At 47.8% G+C, this 26,928-nt stretch overlaps 1 protein-coding gene across 1 annotated transcript in view; it reads right to left on the bottom strand.

The window, feature by feature from the left end:
- The window catches only part of KSR2 (kinase suppressor of ras 2), a 400,863-nt gene that overhangs the window by 8,292 nt on the left and 365,643 nt on the right, over positions 1-26,928 (bottom strand). The window contains exons 15-16 of the mRNA XM_060119067.1: positions 6,711-6,807; positions 5,576-5,709 (exon numbers count right to left, since the gene is read on the bottom strand). Coding sequence (XP_059975050.1) covers positions 5,576-5,709; positions 6,711-6,807 — 231 coding nt within the window. The remainder of the gene's footprint in view (positions 1-5,575; positions 5,710-6,710; positions 6,808-26,928) is intronic.

The raw sequence follows: 26,928 nt of genomic DNA, 5'->3' as shown, positions 1-26,928 counted from the left end.
TGAAAACTGAGTTTTTGCTCCTGGAGGAAATATATATATACACACGCATGCACACATCTCAGAAAGATTATAATCTTAAATCCTAGAAACAATTCATCCTAGTCTATTTTATTTTACACAAGAGAAAATGAGGCTCAGAAGTATTACGTGATTTGCCCTGAGGCTGCCCCACTACCAGCGGGCAGAATGGCAAAACCCATCCAACTGGCCCCAGAGCTGGAGCTTCTTGCCCTGCACTGCACCATCCCATCTCCATCCTCTGGTCATCGCTGATGAGAGCTGAAACAAAACTGCACAGCATCCTCTCCTTGGACCTCAGCTGGGAACAGGTGCATCAGATGACTCAAGTTTTTCACCACCCTGTACATGTCCACGAATGACTGTGAATGTGCCATGAGTATTGATTCGGGGGTTACAAGTAAATTTTAGTGAGTAGGTGAATTTGCAAATATGGAATCCGTGAATAATGAGGACCGACTGTATTTATGAGCACCCACTATGCCTAGGCTCTGTTCTCTGCACTGGGACCACAGCAGTGAACAAGATTGACAAAGTCCCTGCCCTCCTGGAGCTTGTAGTTTGGTAGGGGAAAGTGATGACAAATGAATTATCTAAATAGGAAAGATTAAAATGGGAGAATGTGTCAAAGATAAGAGGGAGCTTACTTGAGGTAAAATGTGAGCTAAGATTTTTATGACATAAAGGATCCAGCCATACGAACAAGGAGAAGAATGTTCTAGGCAGAAGAGAAGTTAGGACAAAGGCCCAAGGCAGGCCCTCTTTGGGGTGTTCTAGAAACCCAAAGAACATCAGCGTAGTGGGGACATATCATGCTACCCCACGTATCCATTAAACTGTACACGACAATTCCCTTGTTGATGGGTCTCAGGTGATTCCCTCTCTCATCATTATAAACAAAGCTGCAGTGCACATCCTTGGGTAGGTACTGTGCATATAACTCTTCAACCACATCTATGGGTGGGTGAAATTCTTAGAAGACAAATTCTTAGAAGACAAAGGATACTGGCTCCCTTCTTCGTATTGTAAGTCTTCAGCAAGTACAGAGCTTTCTATTTGGGACTGAAATCTGAACTTCTATGAGGTTTCCACTGATTCAAGACTCCTGGAAAAAGGTCAGTTAACACAGGGAGAGTGGGATGGATCTCTCAAACCATCAAGAGTGAGATCATGGAGGACCAGATCCTCCAGCACGTGGGGACCTGCTGGAGACCTGGGGCTGGCTGGATTTTATACATCTTCCAGGGTGAGCTTTGAGCTATTTAAGGTATGAGGCACTGCTCCCTTAACTGTACTCATGCATATCCCATAATCACGATTATTGCCCTATCTGAACACCTTCCACAGTAGTGCTATCCAACAGAACTTTCCATGATGATGGAAATGTTCTCCATCTCTGCTGTCCAATATGGGAGCCACTAGCCATCAGGACTACTGAGGACTTGAAATCCAGCCAGTGCAAATGAAGAACTGGACTTTTAGTTTTATTTAATTTTAATTAAAGTTACAATTACATAGCCATATGCGGCTACCATATTGGAAAGCGCTGCTCTAGATGATCACTTACTACAAATGGATTTTTTTTCATTTATATGTATTTTAACAGGTTACCTTTTAACGTGATCGTAAATGGAAACTAGCACTTGTTTAGTACACGTTAAAATTAAGGTAAAAAATGTTTGTTCGCATCCTCCCTAAAGTCAGCTTGTGGACCACACGTGTGAGGGGATGAGAGAACCCTGACGGAAGAGGCTCCAGGAGTTTGGAGTTCTGGGTTTTGGGCTGGACAGTTCTTCGTGGTGGAGGGACCATCCTGGGCACTGCAGGATGTGTAGCAGCATCCTTTGCCTCTACCCACTAGATGCCAGTAGCAGCCCCTTCCCTGTTGTGACAACCAAAAATGTGTCCAGACATCACAAATGTCTCTGGGGGGTGGGAGAGTCCCAGTTGAAAAAAATCACTGTTCTAATTTATACATAGAACAAGGAAATAATCCAAATTTCACTTTCAGCTTTAGTGACACATGACGTGCTCCTATGCTCTACACAGCAGACCTGACAGGACACATCCTCTGCTGGAGCCGGAAAATAGCACTCAAATCCACTGGCGAGCCTGTGAGTCGGCAGTGTCCAGTGAGTTCTGGCTTCTAGAATTGGGGACACTGGCAGGGGTTTAAGGACCCATCTGTTGCTTACTAGCTGTTTGTCCTTGAGCAGACCTGGGTCTCTACTTTCCCGTCCAAGTTTGTTTGCAAAATGGGCACATGAACTTGGACTCCACATGGCCGGTGCAAGGATGGAAAGGAGTAGGGCTGGGTCAGCTGCCCACATGATTACTGGACATCACTATTCCCTAGGGAATTTTTTGTAGCTTGAGGACTCAGAAATGGAACGGAGATTAGAGTCCAAAGTAAGAATGTCATCTAAGAAAGAGGGGCCGTGGCCTGGGCCAGCCGCCATTCTCCTGGCATGACCAGGCCCGGTGGGGTGGGGTGGAGTGGAATGCTGCTGCCAACAGGGCAAACGTCCCTGTTCCCATCTCATCCAACAGCCCCTTCCGCCTCCTCCTGACTCACTGGGGCAGTGGAGGTTTGGAATTGTAGGGCTGGGCCAGGAAGGAGGGTGCTGGCCACTCGATAACCATCATCCTGGGGCGGATGTGAGCACGTGCCTAGAGGGGGCTGGGAGCCAGGCCTGGCACAGACACCCCGGGGTGTCCTGTTCCCACGGTGATGGACCCATCGGTGACCAACCCAAATCATCTTCATTATGGTTATTATTATGATCAGTAACAGCCTGTGGGCAACTGGCATGATACCACTGGCATCTCAAATGACAACTTTTCTGGATGATGGCAGAACAGCTGTAGGCAAGGCAATGCCGGGGACGGGCTCAGGGGAAGCCCTGGCATCCGTCTGGATGCTCAGAACGTGCTCACTTTACTGCGAGCCCCGCCCCTGCCCCAGGCTCGGCTGATCTCCCCTTTCTGGGCACCCAGCACTGTCAGTACCCCAAGGTCTAACCGAGGGAAGGGTAGGAAGGCATGTAACTCCTGCTGAGTACCTCCTGTATGTCAGGCTGTCCACCCAGCTTAGTTCTTATGTGCCCACAATCAGATGGATACCACCCCTGTTCTATGGGTCAGGAAATAGCCTCAAAAAGCTTAAACGGCCCTCCCAAAGCCATGGAGGTAACAAGTGAAAGAACTAATATCCGTTTGACTGCAAGTCTTTAAAACTCCAGCGACTAAACTCCTAACCACAATTCTACACGAATTCTATAGCACACCATTTGGGAGCAAAGCTCTGAACTAAGCCCTATTTTCCCTCCAACAGGGAAAAAAGCACAGGAAGCCACCGATGGCTACTCCTGGGTAGCCAGACACTGTGGATCTCTGGTTGGGAGAGATTGCTGAGGGCTCCCTGGCCTCTTGCAACACTAACTGGGTTTGCATTGACAGCCAGGCTGGGGCACGGTGGGGGTGGGTGTGGTGTGCTGTCTGGGCGACAAGACCAGAAGCCACCTTGCCCTTGACTTGCACTCCCTTCCTGGTTGACACTGGGCCTTCATGAATGAGCTGAAGGTCATTCCATTTCCCTTTGCTTTCTCGTCTCCCTGTGGCTTCAGAAAACCATGAATCTAAAGGGAAAAAATCAGGGACTTCCCTGGTGGCGCCGTGGTTAAGAATCCGCTTGCCGATGCAGGGGACACGGGTTTGAGCCCTGGTCTGGGAAGATCCCACATGCCACGGAGCAGCTAAGCCCACGAGCCACAACTACTGAGCCCGTGTGCCACAACTACTGAAGCCCGCGTGCCTAGAGCCTGTGCTCCGCAACAAGAGAAGCCACCGCAATGAGAAGCCTGTGCACTACAACAGAGTAGCCCCCGCTCGCCACATCTAGAGAAAGCCTGTGTGCAGCAACGAAGACCCAATGCAGCCAAAAATAAATAAATTTTAATAAATAAGTAAAGGGAAAAGATCAGAGGCCCTCTGGTTTTTGGGGGAGAAGCCACTGACAAGGAGAAAGCATGTGGACCTGCCACCAGGAGGGAGGAATCTGATCTTTTTTTTCTTAAGAGCCTTGAGCTAGGTTAAAGACAACGCCTGCTGAACCTCTTGTCTTGACACAAATACTTGGGTTCATAGTGATGTCACCAACTGCTTCCTCGGCCCTTGGCCTGGGGCAATGGAAACAGGGAGGGAGCGATTCCCCAACCAGTAAACCGGAACCTAAGTGGGTTCTTGGCTTCTTGGGTTCTGACTTGATGACTCTCTCCATCTACCCATTGATCCATTTGTTAATTTCCTGTCTACTTACTTTCTTATCTTAGGGACTAGATGTAGTTTTGGAGATGAATCTCTTTGGGTGGAGTAAAATCTAAAAAAAAAACCCTTCAGCTTCTGCTTGTTACTGCAACACACAGGAACAGCTAGATCAGGCTCCACCAAATTTCAGATGGTCTAACTGAGATTCAAGGTACTACAGAGCATGAACAAAATTCACTTTGTTGGGGGGCTCCTGGGTATACCTCAAAGGGATCAGGGATTCTCCAAAGCAGCTGAAATGGAAGTACAATGAGAGAAACCAGGGCTTGGGGGGTGCTGCCTTTCTGGAGAGGCATACCGTTTATTAAAAGAGGCATGATTAGAGAGAACATGCTGGGTTTAAAGTGTGTGTGTGTGTGTGTGTGTAGTACATACTCCAAGTTAAAAGTCACAAAGGGCAGACCTTCTGAATTATCTATTTGGGATCAAGCTGTTTTTCACATGGTCAACTCAAGGTAGCTTGCTCTAGGGTGAGTGGTGGCTGAGAGTTTATTACTTAACAATAGTTAATGACCCTCCTGGGTGATACTGAGGAGGTATATGCAAATTAATACTAATTACAACAACTCCACAGAAGCTACTGGGTTGGCCAGAAAGTTCGTTCGGGTTTGTCCATAAGACGTTACAGAAAAACCCGAACGAACTTTTTGGCCAGCCCAGTATTATTTGTAGTGCTTGATGTGCTCCAGGCATTGTGCTGGATGCTTGCTGGATGTCATCTTATTCTACCCTCACAACGACCCTCTGAGGCAGGAATCATCACACCCATCATTTTTTCTTGCAGGAAAGTGAAGGCACAGTTCCTGAGTGGCAGAGCCAAGTTGGGCCCCGGGTGGGTCCGACTTTAAATCCCTTGCTCTTAACTACACTCCTGCTGTACTAAAACAACGGGATTCATAAGAAAACTTTGAGCAAGGGTGCTTGGGGGAGCCCAACTTCCATGTGCATGCTTGGAGTAACGAGAGTGTCTTCCAGTGAAACTCAAGGGCAAGGGCGTTGCAGGACTGAAGGATGCTTTGTGCCCAAAGGCGCCATTTCCAGGACAGGCCCCATGGGACTCAGAGTGTGACCTAGGCATCCGCACTGCATCATGGGCTCAGCAGCCTAGCCGCGCAGCTAAGCGACCTCAGGTCCAGCATCGCGTCGAGGTCACTGAAGCCATCTGGGTGACTTCTCATCCCCCGACCGTCATCTGTCAAGAACCCCTCTGGGCCCTTCTACCACCACTCACCTGCCAGCCTGCAGCACCCCGGAAATGCTGAAGAGCCCGAAGTCTGTGATCACCACTTTGCCGTTGTCGTAGAAGACGTTCTTGGACTTGAGGTCCTTGTGCAGGATTCCCTTGGCGTGGAGGTAGCCCATGCCCTGCAAGAAACAAGGACACAGGGAGCTGCCAGAGGACACCCATGCGCTCACTGCCAGCCTGGCTTGGGTTCATGGTTCACACGCCTTGCCTTTCCACTGAAACCACACTGAACAGCTGCAGATCTGGGACCCAAATGCCAAGGTTTGCAGGTGGGGTGGAGAAGGCATGGCGAGTGGGAACAGGCAGGGTCCCCAAGACAGAAACCTGCCACCACCCTCAGATCATAGCAAAACCACCTCCATCTAAGCTCTTCTGCTTCCTGAAGAAGAAACGAAGGAAGATCTCCCCAGAGGGAAAGGGGCGGGGACAAACCTGAAAAGAGGCCCCCAGAGTAAGGAATCCCATCAGCCATCTTCTCCACTTCCATTCTGCAAAATAACTCCTCTGCAGGAGACTTGTGCCTTAGATCTACTTAACCCCCACAACTGCAGAATTTCACTGTGCGCCTCAAGAGACATATCATGAGGCGATCATCCAGAACATGGAGAAGGGTCTATGGAGGCCAAGCTTAAGGGTGAAATGTCTACATTTCTCTTTTTGCCTTAATGAGCAGTCACGTTTTTATTTCTTTTTGCAGCTCAGTCCTGACACTTCCAATGGGAAATAAAAACCTGAAGACGATGGACTAACGAGGCACCCACCAGAAAACACAGGATGTTCCTGTCTGTTTTAATCCCAAACACCACCAAACAATTTGATGCTTCCCCAGCAGCTGTGGAGAGAGATGGCTTACATTCATGGGAATTCAAGGCTTCAAGGGGAAAGGGAGTCTATCAATGAGAAGAGTCCCTCCCCCCCGGTCTCTGCACACACCCAGTTATCATGATGCTGGGGCACCAGATGGAAACCAAACATTAGTAGACCATCCCTAATGGTTGTATGTGGCCTGGTATTGTTCAGGTCAAGTTTCATTTCTTTTAAGCCCAGACTGTTGATCTGAAGCCAGACCATGAGTCTCAGGAGGGGTCTTTCTGAGGTTCAGGGGGAGACCCTACGGTACCTTCACAATTTCCTGGGCAATCTGCCTCGTTTTGTTGACATCCAAGACGATCTTGGCATCCCTGACCACAGAGTAGAGTGTCCGGCCCTTACAGAGGCTGGAAAGCAGAAGGACACAATTAATGGTTGGCAGTTGTTACGAGAAGGGCCACACACAACAGTTATTAAAAGTGACACATAGAGGGAATTCCCTAGCGGTCCAGTGGTTAGGACTCAGTGCTTTCACTGCCAGGACCCGCGTTCGATCCCTGGGTGGGGAAAAAAGATCCTGCAAGCCACGTGGCACACACACACACACAAAAGTGACACACAGAGAGTGGGTGTGTGTGGACATGTCACTATTATGCCTGTGAGATACTAAGCCACCACAGCCTTGCACTGGACCTCAGTTCTGGTTCTGGGATTCGGGTCTGGGAGCAATTCCTTTGGGGTTCTTCAGGATCTTTATCAGCTACCCCCAGCATCCAAGGACACCTGCAGAGTCTAGCCTAGCCCAGAAGCAGGTTTTGCTGTCTAACACAGGCTCTCACAGGTAAAAATTTGCTTGTAAACTGATAACTTATGGGGTCCTGAGACAGCATTCAGACGGCACTCTGCCGGCCCCTCGGCCCAGCTGCTCTCACTTGCCAGGATCCACTGGTGAGTGGGGAAAGTGATGAAAGACCAGCAAAGCGGTCGCTGATGTGTACTAAGTACCATCAGTGGATAATGTGTTCAAGCCTTTAGACAGGGGTGTGTAAGCACCAGTAACACTCCCCCAAAGCAGATGTCTGTCTGGATAGAGGGTTTTCAAACTATTTTCAGCCTCACTGAGCTCATTTCGAGGACCAGTGGTTCAAGATGAATGACAAGATGAAAAAGGACACTATACAGTGACAGTAACACCTCATTTAATTGCCAGCGTGTTTACCCACCCTTTTCCTCTGCAATGAGCCTGAATCCTGGCGCACACAGACCACGAACTCGATAAACAGTCCACAAATGAATGAGTGAATGAATCAACGAGTGAATGAATGAGTTCTAGATTCACCAGAGCATCCCCCAACCCCTAGCATCACATCTGGTTCATCACATCCAATATTGGATGAAAGAAGAAGGAATGACATTAGGAAAGTTCATTTTCCATCTACGTCTAAATGATGGCATGACTTTTTCTTTTAACCTGTGACTTGATTGCTAAAATATTCTTGGGTTTGTATTCATTCCTTTAGTAGTTACTGAGCCCTGCTGTGGGCTTGGATTAACTGAGATTGTGTGGTTATAGCCAGAACTCAGGTATCAGAGAGATCTGTTTGAATCCCAGCTCTGCTCTTTACTTGTCATGTGTCGTTGTGTCGTTGTGTCTTTGGATGGGTTAACCTCTCTGGGCCTCAGATTCCTCATCTATCAAAGGGAGCTAATGATACCCACCCACAGAGTTAGTATGAGGACTGAATGAGAGAAGGAGCAGGTGTGGAGTGGAGCGCAGTGGTTAGAACAGGGGCCCAGAGTCAGACTGTCTTAGAACCGTGGTTTGTCAGTCAGTGGCTGTGTGACCCTGGGCAGGAGAGCTAACCTCTCTGAGCCTCAGTTTCATTATCTGTAAAACGAGGCCGACAGTTTTTGCTTTACAAGGTTTCTTACGAGAATCACATGAAATCAGGCGTGTCAAGGTGCAGGCAACTCTCCATGCCCAACACAGTAAGTATTCATGAAACTCTGGCTATTCTGAGAGGTGGTAAATGATCAATACAATGTTGAACATACACATACTTGTGCAAATTATATATCAATTACGTACTTATACACACATCACATCCTTCTGTCCGTCTATGACCTATCCACGTATCCACTTACCCACCATGCTACCTATAATCATCCATGATCTTCAACTGAGATTCGTTTCTTCACCTGCTTGAGGTGAGATTCCCAGAGTAGCTGACTCACAGGGAGTCTGATTCGCCCGCCTGTCCAGGGTTGCCCAGTAAGTCGGCGAAGGGCAGCCATGGTGACTCAGGGCTGTCCCCGCTTTGTTGTCTCAGGCATTGGGTTTGCTACTGCTGGAGGTGAGGTGGAGGGGGGCCGTGGGCTGCACAGCCAATTAGACCACAGTGACATTTAAGTATTAGGGATGGCGGAGACCATGGGAGGTTTCATTCCCCTGGAGACTCTGTTCTTGAACAGCCACCTACACTCATTACAGGCCAGAGCCCAGAAGAAATATGTCCCCACTGCAGACGGCCAAGCAAACAATCGCAACAGGCTCCAAGTCTCCCAGACTCTCAGTGTAACTGCATAGAAGTTGCAGCCTCCAAATGTCCATCCCTGTCTCCTTTCCCCTGCTCACATCCATCTTTCCAGCTGCAGCTGCTAGAGTCTTTGCTTCTCTCACTACCTTATGGCATCTGGAGCCCCTAGACAGACAGACAGACAGACAGACACAGACAGACACACACACACACACACACACACTGGCTGGTAAGATATCAACTGGTACGACCACAGCTTGGCACTTTTACTTAAGTGAAATAAATAAATAAGCCATAACCAGCAATTCGTCTCCTAAGTATGTATCCAGAAGGCATGCACACTCATGTTCACCTATAGACATGTACCAGAATGTACTAGAATATTCTAGAATGTTAATAGTAACCCATTCATAATAGCCCCAAACTGGAACCTACCCAAATATTCACGGACAGAAAAATGGATAAATTATGATATATCCGTATAACAAAATATATTCATACTGGACTGTTAATAAGCAAACTACTGCTAACCGCAAAAGACATGAAGTTCTAAACCTAATGTTGAGCAAAAGAAGCCACACACACACTCAATGACTCCATTTATATAAAGTGCAAAAGCAGACAAAACTGGTCCATGTGTTAGAAGTCAGCACAGCAGTGACCCTTGGTGGGTGGGGAGGATGGTGAGGGGGTGGGGGAGCTGGGGGCAGGTGATGCTCTGTATTTTGATTTGGGTGTTGGTTATATGGATGTGCACTTAGTGGAAAGTAATCGGGCTGCGCTCTTAGGATCTGAACACTTTGGCAGGTATGTTATCCTTCCAAGAACAATTTACTTTAAAAAAAAATCAGCGAGGAAAGGATGAACAATTAATACAACAGTGTTAAGCTTTAAAATCTAAGCCAATATTGACACCCCAGGTAACTATTTCTAAACGCTTCACACAGCCCCAAGGGGCAGCATCTACAGGGGAATGAGGGGCTCCAGGCCTGGCGGTGCCTGCTCAGGTGTTTATCCGAGGCTGAGCTGAAGGTGAGGGCTGAGCTCTAAGCAGGAGCAGGCATTAGGCAGGTGTCCAGGGTGCCCAAGGCTCCAATTGTCCAGGCGAGTCAGTCCAACTATCCACAGCAACTGCTCCGAGCTCGGGATTTCTGTGGCTAACACCAGTGCCCTAAAAGCTGTTTGTGCTTGGGTGGTGGGGAAGGGAAGCGAGGAGAGGAAGAGGGTTTACTGAGCACCTGTGGGACCTTTCTCACATCCAGGCATCCTTCCCAGCATCCCTGCAGGGTCCACGTTATCACCCACCTCTTACAGGTGAGGATGTGGAGACCCAGAGGGGTGGAGGACCTGCTCACGGACACATGGCCATGGTGCCAGCCTGTTCCTGATCTCTCATCTCATCCATGGTGTGGGTACCCTGTTATTGGACATGTGGGGGCCATGAAAGAGACACACAGCCGAGGGAACCCAAATCCCAACTCTACCATTTACTGCTTGTCGGGTGACCTCGGGAAGTGACTTCAACCTCAGCTTCCTCATCTGTAAAATGGGGACAATAGAAACAACACCAGCTAACATGGACTGAGCCCTTTCTATGTGCCTGACACCAGCCTAAGCACAAGTGCCCCGGGAGGTGGATACTCTCGAGGTATTTCATTGATTCCAATGTGCATTTCCTCACACTGTAACTAACATCTCTGAAATCAGAATGTGTTTTGCTTTCATTGACAGGTCACAGTTTCACGGGCGCTGTCCTTCTCTCTTCGCAGTACATAAAAGAAACGGCGCATATTCTAATGGACGGCATCTTTGAATTAATCAAGTTCGAGATCAGCCCCATTCTTACAGATGAGGGAACTGAGGCTCAGAGAGGTTAAGTAGAGCTGATTTGAACCCAGGCAGGCTGGCTCCAGAGTTTACGCTCTTAACCCCCATCTTTTGTTTCTTAACAACGTTCTCAGACTCCAGCACATCACAGGCCCTCAGTGAATGGTAGCTACATCACTACTAACATCACCTATCGCCTATGAGGTCTGCAGGCCTCAGTAGCAGAGTCAGTCTGGACGTCAAGAGAAGGTGTTTCAGTGGTTTAAGGATACATTTAGTACCTCTCTAGCTCCTGGGGCGGTAGGCCCAAGCACGAGTGCACACACAGTATCTCCCTCTGCAACAAAGATCATGTTTTTCCAAGAAGAGGAGCAAAACTGGGAATTTTCCACCTTATCTGCAGGTCAACATCTCTTCCGACCATGGCCCCAGGCACCTCAAATAATGCTGTTTTTGACCCCATATCTCAGGTGACACGGTAAACCTATGGCCCAGATGGCAAGGCAAGTGAAAGACGTTTGATGTAAACCAGCCTAAAAGAGGCTTGTCAGAAACAATGAGATAAAACCATCTAGAGGTTTCTCTCCAAGGACCTCTGTCCAAACTGGTTCATTCTGCCAAAACAGCGGCTGGGAAAGAAACCTGGATGCCGTGGCAGCCGTTTCCTTTCTCTCCCGCAAATTCCTCAGCGTCAAGGCCGGGGACCCAGGCCAGTGTGAATGGTGGGGGATGGGAGCTGGGGGCCACCTCCTCTGAAGACCGACAGACCGGCTCTCTGCCCAGCTCTGCCCCCTCTGAGCCCACACGGCCTTGGGGACTAACTGTGCCTCATCTGTGTCCATATCTGTAACTGTGGGTGTGGTCAACTCCATAACGGTCCCCCAAAGATATCCACACCCCAATCCACAGAAACAGTAAACATTTACATGGCAAAAGGGACTCTGCAGCTGTGATTAAATTAAGGTTCTTGAGGTGGGGAGATTACCCTGGATGACCAGGGTGGGCCTACCATGGCATCACAAGGAGCCTTATAAAAGGGAGGCGAGAGTCACAGGAAGGTGGCAAGTGAATCGAGAGGCAAAAGAGAGGCAGAGGGAGATCTGAGTACGGAAGAGGCAGCTGAGGGATGTTATGTGAGAAAGAACCACCGGTCTTTGCTGGCTGTGCAGACAGAGGAAGGAGCTGCGAGCCAAGGAAGGCAGGCAGCCTGTAGAAGCTGGAAGAGGCAAGGGGCGGATTCTCTCCTAGAGCCCCAAGAATAGAAGGCAGCTCTTCGAGGCCTTGATTTTAACCCTGTGAGACCCATTTTGGACTTCGGACCTCCAGAGCTGTAAGATAAATTTTTGTTGTTCCAAGCCCCTGAGTCTGTGGTAATCTGTTACTGCAGCAATCAGAAACTAACACAGTGGGGCAGTAAGTACTGTCGCAGAGGGGGGCATGAGGGTGAAATGGGGTCACAGAAGTACAGTGCTTGGCCCAGCGCCTGGCCACAACGTGTGCTCCTTGAACATGGATCATCTCATGGTTAATAATATTCTAATATTATTATTTCTAGTAATATTTTAATACTATTTCTAATAATAATGTTCTCCTGCCTGGATGACCACACTGCCCCTCACGGCTGCTCCGGCTTCCCCAATCCATTCTCCAGCCAGCACTCCGAGCGGTGGCTTCAAAATGCAAAGCTGACCAAGTCACTCCCCAGTGCCCTCTGGATAGAGACCCAACTCCTCCAGCACCCAAAGGCCCTGCACAGTCTGGCCCCTGCAGACAGCTCCATCCCTTCACTCACAGAGCTCCAGCCACACCAGCCTACCTCAGGGCCTTTGCTCGGGTTGTTTCCTCAGCCAGCAACGCTCTCCCCATCTGTCCTCAAAAGCCTCCCCAGCTAGGTCCCTATTCCCGTCAGGCCCCGTGGCACTGTGCACTCCATCCTTGCAGCCCTTGCCATGGTTGTCATTGTACACGTGTCAGCTGGAGTCTTTGATTAGAGGCTGTCTCTCCCTCCAGACGGTACACACCACGAAGGCAGGGCCTAACCTATCTGGTTGCTGCTGTACTCCCAACACACAAAAGCTTCTGAAGGAACGAATGGATGCAACGCTACAGCTGCTTCCCACGGCCAGGCCTCCTCTTCCAGGATTCCAGGGAGTGACAGTCCCATCAGAGCATCATGTATCACATCCAACCAAAGAAAAACAATTTCTCAGGGGCCTGTGTCTTCACCATTCTTGGCTTATTTGTTCGTGTGCTTTTTGGGGAGTTCTAAGGGTAACAATTGGCCTATTTGTGAAGGACGGGGTGTTAGGCTTTCAGGCAGGCTTGGTCTTACATTTCAATGTCCCTAGACAGGGCATGTAGGGTCTCCTCTGCCACACCTGGTCTACTTCCTGCATTGACACCATCTGCCTGGACCTCATAGGTATTTAAGCACTGGAGCAATGGTTGACAAACTTGAGTGTGCATCAGAATCCCCTGGAAGGGCTTGTTAAAACAAAGATGGCTGTTCCCACCCCAAGAGATTCTGATTCTGGGAGTCTGGGGTCAGCCCTGAGAATGTGCTTTTCTAATGAGTTCCCAGGCAATGCAGATGTGGGTAGTCTGGGGACCCCACTTGGAGAACTGCCATTCAAGCCAATCTTATTTTACTGAGACCCAGAGATCATGAAGTTCACAATCATTGTCCCTTTAGTGAGTGCCACACAGGCCTGGTGGTGTTCTAGGTGTAGGAGATACAGAATGCAAGACAGGCCCATCTTCACCTGGGGCTGATAGGCCAGAGGAGAAGTCAGGTGATAAACAAGCAGGCAAGCAAATCGATGAGATGTTCAGAGAGGCACAAGTGCTATGAAGAGAATAAACAGATTTATCGGACAAAGTGTGGTGGGGCTGGGGGCCTCTTTAGTTAGGAGGCTCGGGGGAAGTTGCTCCAGAGAGGTAGCCATGCTGCGAGAATAGGAAGAAGGAAGCCAGCTGTGTGAAAATCTGGGGGAAAAGCGTTCCAGGCTAAGGGACCAGCCAGTGCAAAGGCCCTGGGGCAGAACCAATGCAGCATGCTTGATTGCACAGCCAAGGCCATATGGCTGGGCTCTAGAGAGCATCTCCCAGTGGCTGCCCTCCCCAAGTGTTGATCCTCCGAATAAAAGAAACAGGTGGGTGGAAACAGTCTCAGCTCTGCCTGATTTTAGGTCCCAAGGCAGCTGGTTTCAAAGTCAGCTGTTATTTTAAAAATACTCGGTTCTGTCAGAAGGGATTTACAACCACTTGGTGGCTTCTCCTCCTCACTCACTTCTCAGCAGCTCCAACCCCACAAAACTCGAAACCCACTTAATTGTCCTCCACTCTTTCCCCCTCCCTGGAGCAAATAAATCTCATGCCAAGCGACAAGTTGCTGCTCCATCCAATTCCAGATGCAGGCAATCTCTAACTTCCAAGCCCTTTGTGAATCTAACACCAAGGATATGAAACCTTGGGACTCTGGGGCTTTATAATAAAAAAAAAGCCAGGTTAGCTTCCTATAAAAATGGGAACTGCCAGAAAGCAAGTGAGAAATGCCAACTGTTTGCCACCGTATGTCCAGGAAATGAAGAGTTACAGAGTTCCATTAAATAAGGCGTTGGCCAGGGAAGGCGCGTGTCCCAGCCAGACAAGAAAGATGACCCTCCAGCCATCAGAATACGCAAAGCAGGAACTAGCAGCACTTGAAAGAAGGGCTTCAGTTTTTTTTGTTTTTTCCAAATGCATCCCTGCAAAGCTTGGAGAAGCGGGAGGGAAAAGGAAGCTTACAGTCTCGATCTCACTGGATTCTTCTCTCTGATTTTGCTAAATCCAGAGAGGCCAAGCGTTGAATGCTCTGGGACCCTCAAGGACTGAGATGGGGGTTCTGCCCATTTTAGGGGGTACCCCTGGCCCTGACTGGGACATTCTGCCCTCCCTGGTCTGTGCTTTATAAGAGAAGGAGTGTTTCAAGGGCACAGGCAGCCAGCCAGGGAGGTGTGGGCCTCCAGCTCACTGCAAGAACTCCTGGCTGCTTCCTCTGCCTCTCATCACACTCTGTGGTCCAGCCACCATCCAAGACCCGCTCTTCTTGACCTTGTCCAGAGGCATTCCAGGACATGCTCTTCCCAAACTCTATAGCATCTCTTCTCAGCGTCTCCTAAGGGTCAGACTGTGCGTCTCACTCAGAATCCCTCATGCTGCAACCACTCCAAAACTACCTTAAGGGTTTTACCAGATCTGCCAACTCATTATTTACCACTTGCTAATAGTTTTCTTTAGATGCACTGCCTCTGAAAAATAAGTGTATTTTAGAAAGAAACTTTTATTGTTACCTTCTATCATTACCAGAAGGAAAGCCAGAATTTCTAGCCCCATATAAATGTAAAAATACATACAATGAAAACAAACCCACTAAAAAACAATATTAAAGCCTTGCTTGGCATCATGGTCTGACAAATGGTCAGAGCTTAAGGCCTCCTCTTTTTGTTTAAAAAAAAAAAAGTTTAGCAAGTAAGGGTTAGGAAGGTGTTAAATACTAGCACTGAATGAAGAGTTTCTCATCTCACCAGAAGGATGGAGAGAGAATTGAAGAGGAAAATCATGCCCCCCACTATGTGATTCGATGTTATTTGGGGCCAGTGGTATCTGTCCCACCTTCTGGGAAATCCAGACTCATTAATCTCCAGGCCTGCAAACCCTCCCCTCCTGCCAATTATGTATTAACAGGGACTATAGGCCAGATATGTGCAGGGACAAGACAAAAGGACCATTTCCTTGGCGATGGAGCTGACATTCTCATGGGGGAGACAGACAATAAGCAAACAGAATAACTGCAGTTTATAACGAGGGCCGTGGAGAAATGCACATGGGCTCAGGCACACAATGAGAGGATGGAGGTGGGTCCTCCATAAACAGGTAGCCAGGGTTGGCATCTCAGGAGGGGACAGCAGGGACTCCCTTCCCAACACATCCTGTTGTTTCAGGGCAAAGACTCTGGACTGATTTCTGGCAACATCTAACCAAATGCCCCTTATCTAATCTCTCCAAGAAAGGCAGGCATCGTCTTGTTTAGGATGATGCCCATCTCCCAGAAGCCTCCCAGGGGACCAAGACAGAGCCAAAAGGTTCCCAGGCATCATCACATTGAATAACTCATCATCACATTGAATAAGTGGGTCTGGTTATTCCCATTGTACAGAGGAGGAAACCAAGGCAATGAGTCAGCCTGGACAGGAGCATACACTTCAGAATCAGAATCAGCGGAGCTAAAATGCTGTCCCTTCCTGGCTGCGTGGTCTTGGGCAAGTTACCTGAAATCTTTGGAACTCAGAGTGCTTCGTGAACTGTGAGGTGGGGTGATTCGGGCAAAGGGGTTGTTTATACGTGTGAGTATGTGTGTGATCTCTAGGTGCAGGTTTCATACCTGCTGCTTAGCGCTGCCTGGAGTTGATGGCGCTCTCTCCACAAGGTACTGAACTGAGACCTTTTCACACCAGCCTCCCCAGGAGGGGAGGCTCTATGAGACAAGCGAAAAAATGCACATGCAGGAAGGTTAAGTAACCTACCCAGGTCCCCACAGCCAGTAGGTGACAGGGTCAGGACTTGAGTCCAGGTCTCGAATCACCTTTCCAGGATTTCATAAGATCCCTTGGGAGAGGATGGTTTAGCAAAGCAGGAACTGGCCAGGCCCAGTTCAGAGGGCCTGACCTTGGAAACCCTTGTTTATCCACTGAGCTCACCCGCCTCCCTCCCTTCCCAACTCTAGGCCTCTCCTTCCACCCTTTCTTTTTTTTTTTTTATTAGTCCCTGCTTTACAACAAAGTGAATCAGTCATACATATACATCTGTTCCCACATCCCCTCCCTCCTGCATCTCCCTCCCTCCCACCCTCCCCATCCCACCCCTCCAGGCGGCCACAAAGCACTGAGCAGATCCCCCCCGCGCCACGCAGTCACCCCCCACCATCCATCCACCCCACGCCCGGCAGTGTATCCACCCTTTCAATTCAGGGCCAGCCCTCGTTTGGCCTCATTGCCCCTTTGCTGCTTCTGTTTGGGAACTCCCAGCTGCTACCCACAGATAGGCAAGGCAGGCTGCAGAGGGCTAGACCATTGGAGGGGGTCTGGAGAACTTCCGGATGCACCTGTGCAAGCCCATTGGGCAGTACACATGGGCCAGGCCCAGGGGAGGTGCTCAGGGAATGCTTCTAGAACGGGTGAGTGGATGAACAAAGGAATGAGTGACTGCGACCACCTTCCTTCTTCCCATCATCCGCGGGAGCTGGAAGGGCTGCGCTCAGTGCCGAGGCAGGTCTTTCCCTACTGGCTCAGCACACGAAACAGACCATAAGCCAAACCAGATCCAGTTAGCAATGATGCTTCCAGCCTTTCCCTGCACAAGGTTCCCTGTACAAGGTTCCCTGTGGCACAAAAAGACCAGACCGACCCGGGTCCTTCCCTCTGGGGCTGGATATCAAAACACATCAGTTCTTGTTGCCCCCTGACCAGAACCACATTTTTTTTTAAGCTAAACAGTCAACTGAATTACTGTTTTTGAAACATATACATATACCACCTAATTTATATGCATTAAAATCCACAGAGAGGATAGACTCCAGGGTGTTAGCAGGGCCAGTCCCGGGTCATGGGATTAGAAGCTTTGCAAAAAACCTTTTTCTCACTGCTTATCTCTCTTTCCTAATTTTTCTCCAACAAACACGTATTACTTTTGTAAAATGAGAAAAAAGGAAAAAAGCACCTTTGAGTCAGACGGAAATGAAACCAGACACATGTTTACTCTATAGACAGTTTGGAAAATATTGAAAGGGTGACAAACTAAAATGAGAAAGCAGAGTCGGAACCGAATTCCTCCTCCCAGTAGCCCCGTCTCGCTTGGAAGACTCTCTGGCTGTCACTCTCAGTGAAGGAAGCAGTTTTCTCCTCCTCTGTCTTCTGCACAGGGTTTATAGCCTGGTCAGGGCACAAAGCCAGGGACTGGCCCTTACCTTAAAGTCCCAATGGGACTCTCTCACCTTGAAAAAATTCAATCCTGAACGAAGAAGATGGATTTGACTATTTGATATTTTAAAATGACTGTGGGGCTGGCAAAGGAGAAAGGGCAGACAGTAGAATGGTGGGTGTAACCCCACAAAACAGCTGTGCCCTTTCCACCCATGAGAGAAGGGGGAGGGGAAGAGGGGGAGGAGGAGGAAGAGGGGGAGGAGGAGGAAGCGGGGAGAGGGAGGGGAGAAGTGTACCTTCCTAGGGGATACTGGGAATGTACCTGAGTCTGGAACCTACCCGGCCATGGTGTAAGAAAACATGTACAGACATTTCTAGAATTCAAGTTGTGGACCAGTGTTAGAAATCATTGGGTCCACTTCCTTCATGGAAGAGATGGGGAAACCAAAACGCACAAAGGGGGATGGAATTTCCCAAGGTCATGCTTCAACGGGCACAGCCTGGCTCGAACCCAGACCTGAGACTAAACCATGGGTTCGTAGCCACAGAGCCACACTGCCTCCTAAGAATACGAAATACCATTCATTGAACCTTCCCATGAGCATTCTGCTAAAGGTTTTACACGAATGATCTTATTTAGTCGTACTCTTGACCTCAACCTTTTTCGGGAGGTACTGGTCCTATTTCGCAGATGGGAAAACTGAGGCTCGGGCAGGTGAGGTCGTTTGCTAAGCTCATGCAGCTCAGATCCATGAAGCAGAACTGGCATTGTACCCTCAGTCTATTTGACACCTGCATCTTGTTCTCAACCCCTAAGCTACTTGGCCCCTTTGGGAAATAGAAAGAACAGAGGCTGAAGGACGAGGAAACCAGTGTTTTCAAGCTCCTGAGACAGGCCTGCAGTTCATCTCATCCTCACGAGAGCCCCAGGGGCTGGGGGTGGCTTTTCATCTTCCCATTTTTCCAAAGAGGAAGCAAAAGCCCAAGGGAATGAATGCCTGGCACAGGGTCCTTCTGACCAGAACATGGAGGCAGAATCTGGGTCCCGTTTGCCCAAAGCTCCTGGCCTTTCCACTGCCTCTCCCTTCTTTGAGAAGGCCTCTGGCGCTGGGCCACCCCAGGACACACCCAACTAGCCCACTGTCCACACTGCTGTAGGTCAGGGTTGCAGGGAATTTCGCAAAGTGTAGACATGCAGCCCTACTAGAGCCAAGCTCCTAAGACAGGGGCTGCAAACTACGGCCCGAGGGCCAAATCCAGGCCATTGCCTATTTCTGTATAGCCCATGAGCTAAAAAAGTTAGAAGAAATCAAAGATCAGAGCAGAAAACTCATAGACGAAGAAAGCAATAGAAAAGATCAATGAAACTAAAAGCTGGTTCTTTGAAAAGATAAACAAAAATTGATAAACCTTTAGTCAGACTCATCAAGAAAAGAAAGGGAGAGGGCCCAAATCCATAAAATTAGACATGAAAAAGAAGTTACAATGGACAGCACAGAAATACAAAGGATCATAAGAGACTACTACAACCAACTATATGCCAATAACATGGACAACCTAGAAGAAACGGACAAGTTCTTAGAAACGTACAGTCTCTCAAGACTGAACCAGGAAGAAATAGAAAATACGAATAGACCAATTACAAGTACTGAAATTGAATCTCTGATTTAAAAACTCCCAACAAACAAAAGCCCAGGACCAGATGGTTTCACAGGTGAACTTTACCAAATATTTAAAGAGTTAACACTTATCCTTCTGAAACTATTCCAAAAAACTGCAGAGAAAGGAACACTTCCGAACTCAATATATGAGGTCACCGACACCCTGATACCAAAACCAGACCAAGATACCACAAAAAAAGAAAATTACAGGCCAATATCACCAATGAACATAGACGCAAAAATCCTCAACAAAATACTAGCAAACCAAATGCAACAATACATTAAAAGGATCACACACCATGATCAAGTGGGGTTTATCCCGAGGGATGCAAAATTTTTCGATATCTACGAATCAATCAGTGTGATACACCACATTAACGAACTGAAGAATAAAAACGATATGATCATCTCAATAAAAGCTTTTGATAAAATTCAGCATCCATTTATGATAAAAACTCTTCAGAATGTGGGCATAGAGGGAACATACCTCAACATAATAAAGGCCATATATGACAAACCCACAGCCCGTTTGAAACACTTTAAAATATAAGTTTAAAAAGTTCAAAAGAGGAACGATACTTTGTGACCTTGGGAAAATTATAAGAAATTCAAATTTCTGTGAACTAATGTTTCGTAGGCACACTGCCACACCCTGTTTCCATACTGTCTGTGGACGCTTTCGTGCCACAATGCAAGAGCTGAGTAGTCGTGACAGAGACCAAAGAACATGGCTGAAAATATTTCCTGTCTGGCCCACTATGGAAAATGTTTGTTGGCCTTTGTTCTAAGAAACTGGGGTGGCTCAACACAAACTGGGCTCCTAGAACTAGGAGTTTGACAAATTTGAGCCATTCTCCCCTGCACTGAGAACTGGGTGTGGTCAAGGTCAAGTGGGTTTTCCATTCATTCACTCCCTTATTCGTTCACTCATTCATTCAACCATTCATCCATCCATACGGGCATGGAGCCAACACTCCCGGCCAGGCGTGGGGACGCGGAGCCTGGTGGGTGACGCAGTGCCACAGATGCAGGGGCACAGCTCTCTGCTGCGGATTCGGTTGGGGTGATGCGGGAGAAGGCCAGAGATGTGGGCCCAGTACAAACGCAGGCCAGGAGCTTCTCTGCAAGCCTGAGTTCCACAACAGTGGAGACAGGATGCACCGCCAGCCGCCACCCCCGACTGGAAGGAGGCTCCATCAAGGACCGCCCCAAGCCCGACACGCCGTCACCCCCACCTGGAAGCACATGCCAAGTTCATGTCATACAATTTACACGTTTCTAAGTCTCCTGCCTCTTCCTCTCTGCCATTCCCTGCCTGAATCCCCACACCGCACCCTACCAGAGCCTTCCCAGGAAGCCCCTGGGCATGAAATTAGCTGGACGAATGCTCACCCGAGTGAGGTAAATCCCAAATTGCTTTAGAATGCCTTCCTTGCAGACCACTGGCTTGGACGGGGCCACGAGGCGGAGGTTACCCGATCTGCTGCTACCAAAGGGTCAGTGTAGCAAAGGACACACCTGTGCATACTGATATGTGTGTGTGCATTGTTTCTACGGCGAGGACCTCTGCCGGTACGCATGTTTACGTGCACATGAACACGGGTGTACACACGTGAGTGAATTCATGTGTGTACGTGTGCAAGAATGTAGTAGTATGTGCGTATATTTATGTATGTGCATCCGTGTGTGTGTGCGCGTGGCTGTCTTTGCATTTATAGGTACACCTGGGTCTACCTGTGGGTATGTTTTCTGTGGCTGCAGTTGGAAAGTAATGCAGGTAGTGTCATGCCAACTCCAGAACTGGCCACAGCCTCCCTCACCCCTTAAAAAGCACTCTGTGTTTGCATTTCTCCCAGTCTCCGAAATGCCCCCAGTGAAAACACTGTTTGTCTGAAAACTGGAGGCTCAGCTTGCCAGGGGCTGGGGGTAGATGGGGCTGGGAGTAGGCAGTGACTGTTAGTGGGTACAGGGTTTCTTTCTGAGGTGATAAGATGTTCTCAAATCATATAATAACTTTGAATGGAATATAATCTATAAAATATTGAATCACTATGTTGTACACCTGAAACTAATAAAATACTGTAAATCAACTATACTTCAATAAAAACTTAGATCTGGTGATAGTTGCACAATTTTGTAAATATACTAAAAACCATCGAACTGTGTGGATGAGTGAATTCTGTGATTTATATATAAAGTTGTTTAAAAAACAAAAAGCTGTAAGTTCACAAAAATTCCCACTCACTTTATCCCACTGCATTTATAGAGGAAACTTGGTCTGGCAAACGGGAAAAAAATCTGATTTCTCAGCCTGGGAAGAAATTTCACCAGGGAAGGAATTTCTCCAACTTTATAGAACCCATGCCTCTGCCAGGCTGACAGCAAGGAGCACTGTGTCCTTTGCACTTGAAGCTTTGTATCAACAGATAAATCTAGAACACCAGGGGGGTTAAGGCAGGCTGGATGGGCAGGATTCCTGGGATGAACACTGGGAGGGAAATGAACTTGAACTACCATTTCATTACCCCAAGAGGAACAGAGAAGAATCCAGAGACAGGGGAGTGTGCTGGGAGGAATCATTCCTTTTAGAAGTAGAAACAGATACAGAGAGTGGAAAGGAGAGAACTCATCGGGCAGGTAGTAGGGCCCAGCAGTTAGGAGCTGAGAATTTGGAGTTAGGCAGAACTGGGCTCCAGATCCGGGCCTGGAACTCTTCCATTGTGAGCCTCTGGGCAAGCTGCTGAAGATAAATGCCAGTGGACAAGGCAAAATCTACCTTCCAGGTCTGGGGGGATTAAATTAGAAAACTCTTGCATGGAAGAGACAATGTCCTGTGTTCACCAAATTCTGTTTCCTATTGCTCCCTCCCAGATTCTCCCCTGGAGACCACACTTCCCAGTCTCTTTGTGGTTATGCAGTATCACGGGACTGGTTCTGGCCAATGGAAAGTGACCCCTAGCACTTCCTGGTTGGGGTAGTGAGAAGCCCATTGCCGAATCTGCAGCCTTGTGCCACGGTGACTGTGGAGGCCCTATAATGATAGGGTACAGCCACAAGACTGGAGTTTCCAGGATCCCTGAGTAACTTCATGGAAGACAGCTCGCTTGGAGCACTGTGCCCAAACTATAGCAAACTCAATGAGCGAGAAACCTTGAGCAAGCCAAAGAGATCTCAGGGTTGTTTGTCACTGCAGCACAAGCCTATCCTATCCTGACTATAGTACCTGGTTAATAGGTAATTGGCAGAAGGGAAGGGTCTGCAGGTGTGGGGGTGTCCCAGCAGATAGGACGGGTACCACCAGCCCCAAACAGCATTGAATCACATAGTGATGAAGTGAGTGAGGGCCTAAGAAAATGGAAATAGACAAACTAGTAAAATAAAAATAAGATACTCTGGCTGGGGCCACGCTTCTACAGCAACCATCACCAGGGAAACCAGTCTCCACAATGGGAGTGCATTTTCCTCTGTGCTGAAGAATTGTGGTTCTTTTCCAAATGGCCCACAGACACCTCCATTTGTATGTAACTGGGCAGCACGGTGGTTTTAAAGAAGCAATAAACAAGATGAAAACACAACCCTCAGAATGGGAGAAAATATTTGCAAATGAAGCAACTGACAAAGGATTCATCTCCAAAATTTACAAGCAGCTCATGCAGCTCAATATCAAAAAAACACACAACCCAATCCAAAAATGGGCAGAAGACCTAAATAGACATTTCTCCAAAGAAGATATACAGATTGCCAACAAACACATGAAAGAATGCTCAACATCACTAATCATTAGAGAAATGCAAATCCAAACTACAATGAGGTATCACCTCACACCAGTCAGAATGGCCATCATCAAAAAATCTACAAACAATAAATGCTGCAGAGGGTGTGGAGAAAAGGGAACCCTCTTGCACTGTTGGTGGGAATGTAAATTGATACAGCCACTAGGAAGAACAGTATGGAGGTTCCTTAAAAAACTACAAATAGAACTACCATGTGACCCAGAAATCCCACTACTGGGCATATACCCTGAGAAAACCATAATTCAAAGAGTCATGTACCACAATGTTCATTGCAGCTCTATTTACAATAACCAGGACATGGAAGCAACCTAAGTGTCCATCAACAGATGAATGGATAAAGAAGATGTGGCACATATATACAATGGAATATTACTCAGCCATAAAAAGAAACGGAATTGAGTTATTTGTAGTGAGGTGGATGGACCTAAGAGTGTCATACAGAGTGAAGTAAATCAGAAAGAGAAAAACAAATACCGTATGCTAACACATATATATGGAATCTAAAAAAAAAAAAAAAAAAAAAAGGTCATGAAGAACCTAGGGGCAGGACAGGAATAAAGATGCAGACGTAGAGAATGGACTTGAGGACATGGGGAGGGGGGAAGGGTAAACTGGGATGAAATTAGAGAGTGGCATGGACATATATACACTACCAAATGTAAAACAGATAGCTAGTGGGAAGCAGCCGCATAGCACAGGGAGATCAGCTCAATGCTTTGTGACCACCTAGAGGGGTGGGATAGGGAGGGTGGGAGGGAGATGCAAGAGGGAGGGATATGGGGATATATGTATATGTATAGCTGATTCACTTTGTTATAAAGCAGAAACTAACACGCCATGGTAAAGCAATTATACTCCAATAAAGATGTTAAGAAAAAAAAAAGAGAAGCAAAGGCAAATGGGAACTTAAGCTCAGTGAGATTCAATTTCACGTTTCTGTTAATGCCTTTCTCCTGCTTCCCACAGACAGAAAGCAAGTCAGCCAAGGGATGTGACCTAACCTCTCAATCATTTAAAAGCAGAAAATGCCCCAAAAGGTTGTCACGTGACACTGTCACATCTTCATGGGAAAGATGAAAACGCCATGTAATCCTATTACGAATATTTCCATTAGTCACCAAGACTTACCCTGGTAATCTGTTTCAATTGAAAGTCCTGTCATTCCCCCAAACCAATTTAGAAGGTGCAGGAACAAAATGTAAGTATGTGCCAATTTCTTGGAGATGGGCGAGAATCATCACTCAAGTTCATCTGGGGTTCTTTTTCCCCCTTAAGCTCTTAACCCCAGGGCACCAAGAGAATCTTTCCCAATGTTCACCCAGGTAATCTTGCCCTCCAAGGCCTCCTTAAATCCCAGAGGTGCTCTAGTTTCTATCTACAAAGCTTTGAGGGCAAAGATGCAGGGATCTTGACAAGCAAAGGCCCAGCCACTTCAAACTCCAAGGTTCATGTGCTTTGGTTTGCTCTGGGGAGGTTCATGGGAGGGGGTGCCCAGGCCTGAGGCCAGGATGTATATAAGAGAAGGTAGGACCAGCCAGACCATTCACTCTACCTAGCTTAGGACCAGAATCTTGACTCCATGTCAGTCCCCATACTGTCCTCTGTGCTATGTCATTTCATGCACACTGCCTGAATGGGTATAGTTGGCCCCATTTTATACCGAGGAAATGGAGGTTCAGGGTGTAACCCAAACCCTGGAGCCAGCACGTGGGGATGCTACTCCCTCCACCCAAGACCAGAACCCAGACCATTGTTTTCATGTCTTTGTCTTTTCCCATCCGATCACCCCAGCCTCCTGCTCACACTGAGGTGTGCTTCTGTGGTTTACACCCAGGGAACCCTGGACAAGTAACAAAACTTCTTGGACAGAACAATGGACAAAGTTTGTGTCCCCCGCTCCCCAATGTGTTAGGTTTCATATGTTGAAACCTAACCCCCAATGTGATAGTATTTGGAGGTGGGGCCTTTGGAAAGTGACTAGGTCATGAGGGTGGAGCCCTCATGAAAAGGATCAGTGCCCTTAATAAAAAGAGAACCACAACTCCCTCACCCCCTCCATCATGTGAGGTTACAGTGATAAGATAGCCATCTATGAACCCAGAAGTGGGCACTCATCAGACACTGAATCTGCCAGAGCCTTGGTCTTGGACTTTTCAGCCTTCAGAACTGTGAGAAGTTAATGTCTGATGTTTATAAGTCACCTAGTCTGTGGTATTTTGCTATAGCAGCCTGAACAGACCAAGACAGAGCCTAATCTGTAAAATGGAGATGAATGATCATTCACTTCTCAGGGTGGCCTGAGAAGTCAATGATGAAGTAACACACTTGGCACAGTGCCTGGCACTCAGTAGAACTCAATCCCTATCCACTCCCATTATTATGATTACTCGTCCTTGGGGGTCAAGAGATGTCACACTTTGGTGCCCACTGTACACCCCCCAGTACCAACCCAACTGAACTATTGGTGCTTTTCCAAATGTGGCATCTTGTTTCTCCTACCTTTTTGCCTTTGCCTATGCTGTTCCCTCCGTCGAGAACACCCTTCCTCTATTTCTTCCAAATGTCTTATTCTTCAGGAAGCACCTCACCTCCCCTCTCCTTGAGTTCTCATGACACCCCTTGCACATGTTTCAACCCTTCCTACCTGGTATAACAATCGCTGAGTTTCTCATGTGTTGGATGGCTGGATGAATGGATGGACGAGTGGGTGAACGGATACATGAATTATTAAAGCCATTTTTGAACATTTTGATTGGGAACACAGGTTTTGAGCATCTACAACTGGGAAGGAGCCTTCAGCGTTGACAACACAGGCCACCGCATTGGGCCAACAGAATGTCATCTCTCTCAAGATTAGGAGCTACGTGCAAGGCTCTCAGATGAAATTTCACAAATTATTTCAACCAGGTGGCTCAGAAGAACTAGACCATAGATTTTACTGGCTTTCCATGTTATATGTTAACACTCTTTTTGGCAGCTTGAAAATGACATTTCTCTCCCTAGCCAATATTGCCTCTTTTTCCACTTAGCAAACATGGATATACTTTTTTTCATGAGTTGTCAATTTCAGTTTGTGAGTTTAGTCTTTCTGCTGTGTGCACGTGAGGGTCTGTGCACTTCAGAGATGCACAAATACCAACCTCTTGGTGCCAGAACAGCCCTGTGTTGCCCACAAGCCTGATCGTCGCTTCCTAGTGCAGCTTCAAAAACCACACACAGGAGATGGGAGGAGGGAGTCCAGTCTGGGGGCTTTTCCAGGAGAGAAGCAGACCCTGGATCTTCTACTCTGAGGGTGGAGGCTGACAGAGACCCAAGAGAGAGCTCATGGGCTTCAGAGTAACACACAGTCTCAGGTGCTTCCTACTTGAGTAACCCAGACATATCATTTAACCTTCCTGGGCCTCAGTTTCCTTACCTGCAAGATAAGGGTGATAAAACCGTCCTCCAGAGAGTCAAGGAAATGCTCTGGTGTGAATCCTGGCTCCACCACTGCTCGTTGCTTTATCTTTCTGAGCCTCAGTTTTTTCATCTGTAAGCTGGACTTAATGAGCCTACAACCCTTTTCTGAAAATTCATTTCGATAATACTTCTAAAGGGCTTACTGCCGTGCCTGGCTCACGGTGCGTGCTGAAATAATCACCACCGTTCCCCAGCAGTCCTCATGGGCACTGTTCTAAGCCTGCAACAGGCTTCACCACCTTCAAGCCTCCACATAACCCTGTGAGCTTGGTACTCTCATCACCCCCATTT

This window comes from Mesoplodon densirostris, chromosome 15 (genome assembly GCF_025265405.1).
Source record: "Mesoplodon densirostris isolate mMesDen1 chromosome 15, mMesDen1 primary haplotype, whole genome shotgun sequence".
In the NCBI taxonomy this organism is placed as follows: domain Eukaryota; kingdom Metazoa; phylum Chordata; class Mammalia; order Artiodactyla; family Ziphiidae; genus Mesoplodon; species Mesoplodon densirostris.
This window is presented reverse-complemented; position numbering and strand designations above follow the sequence as displayed.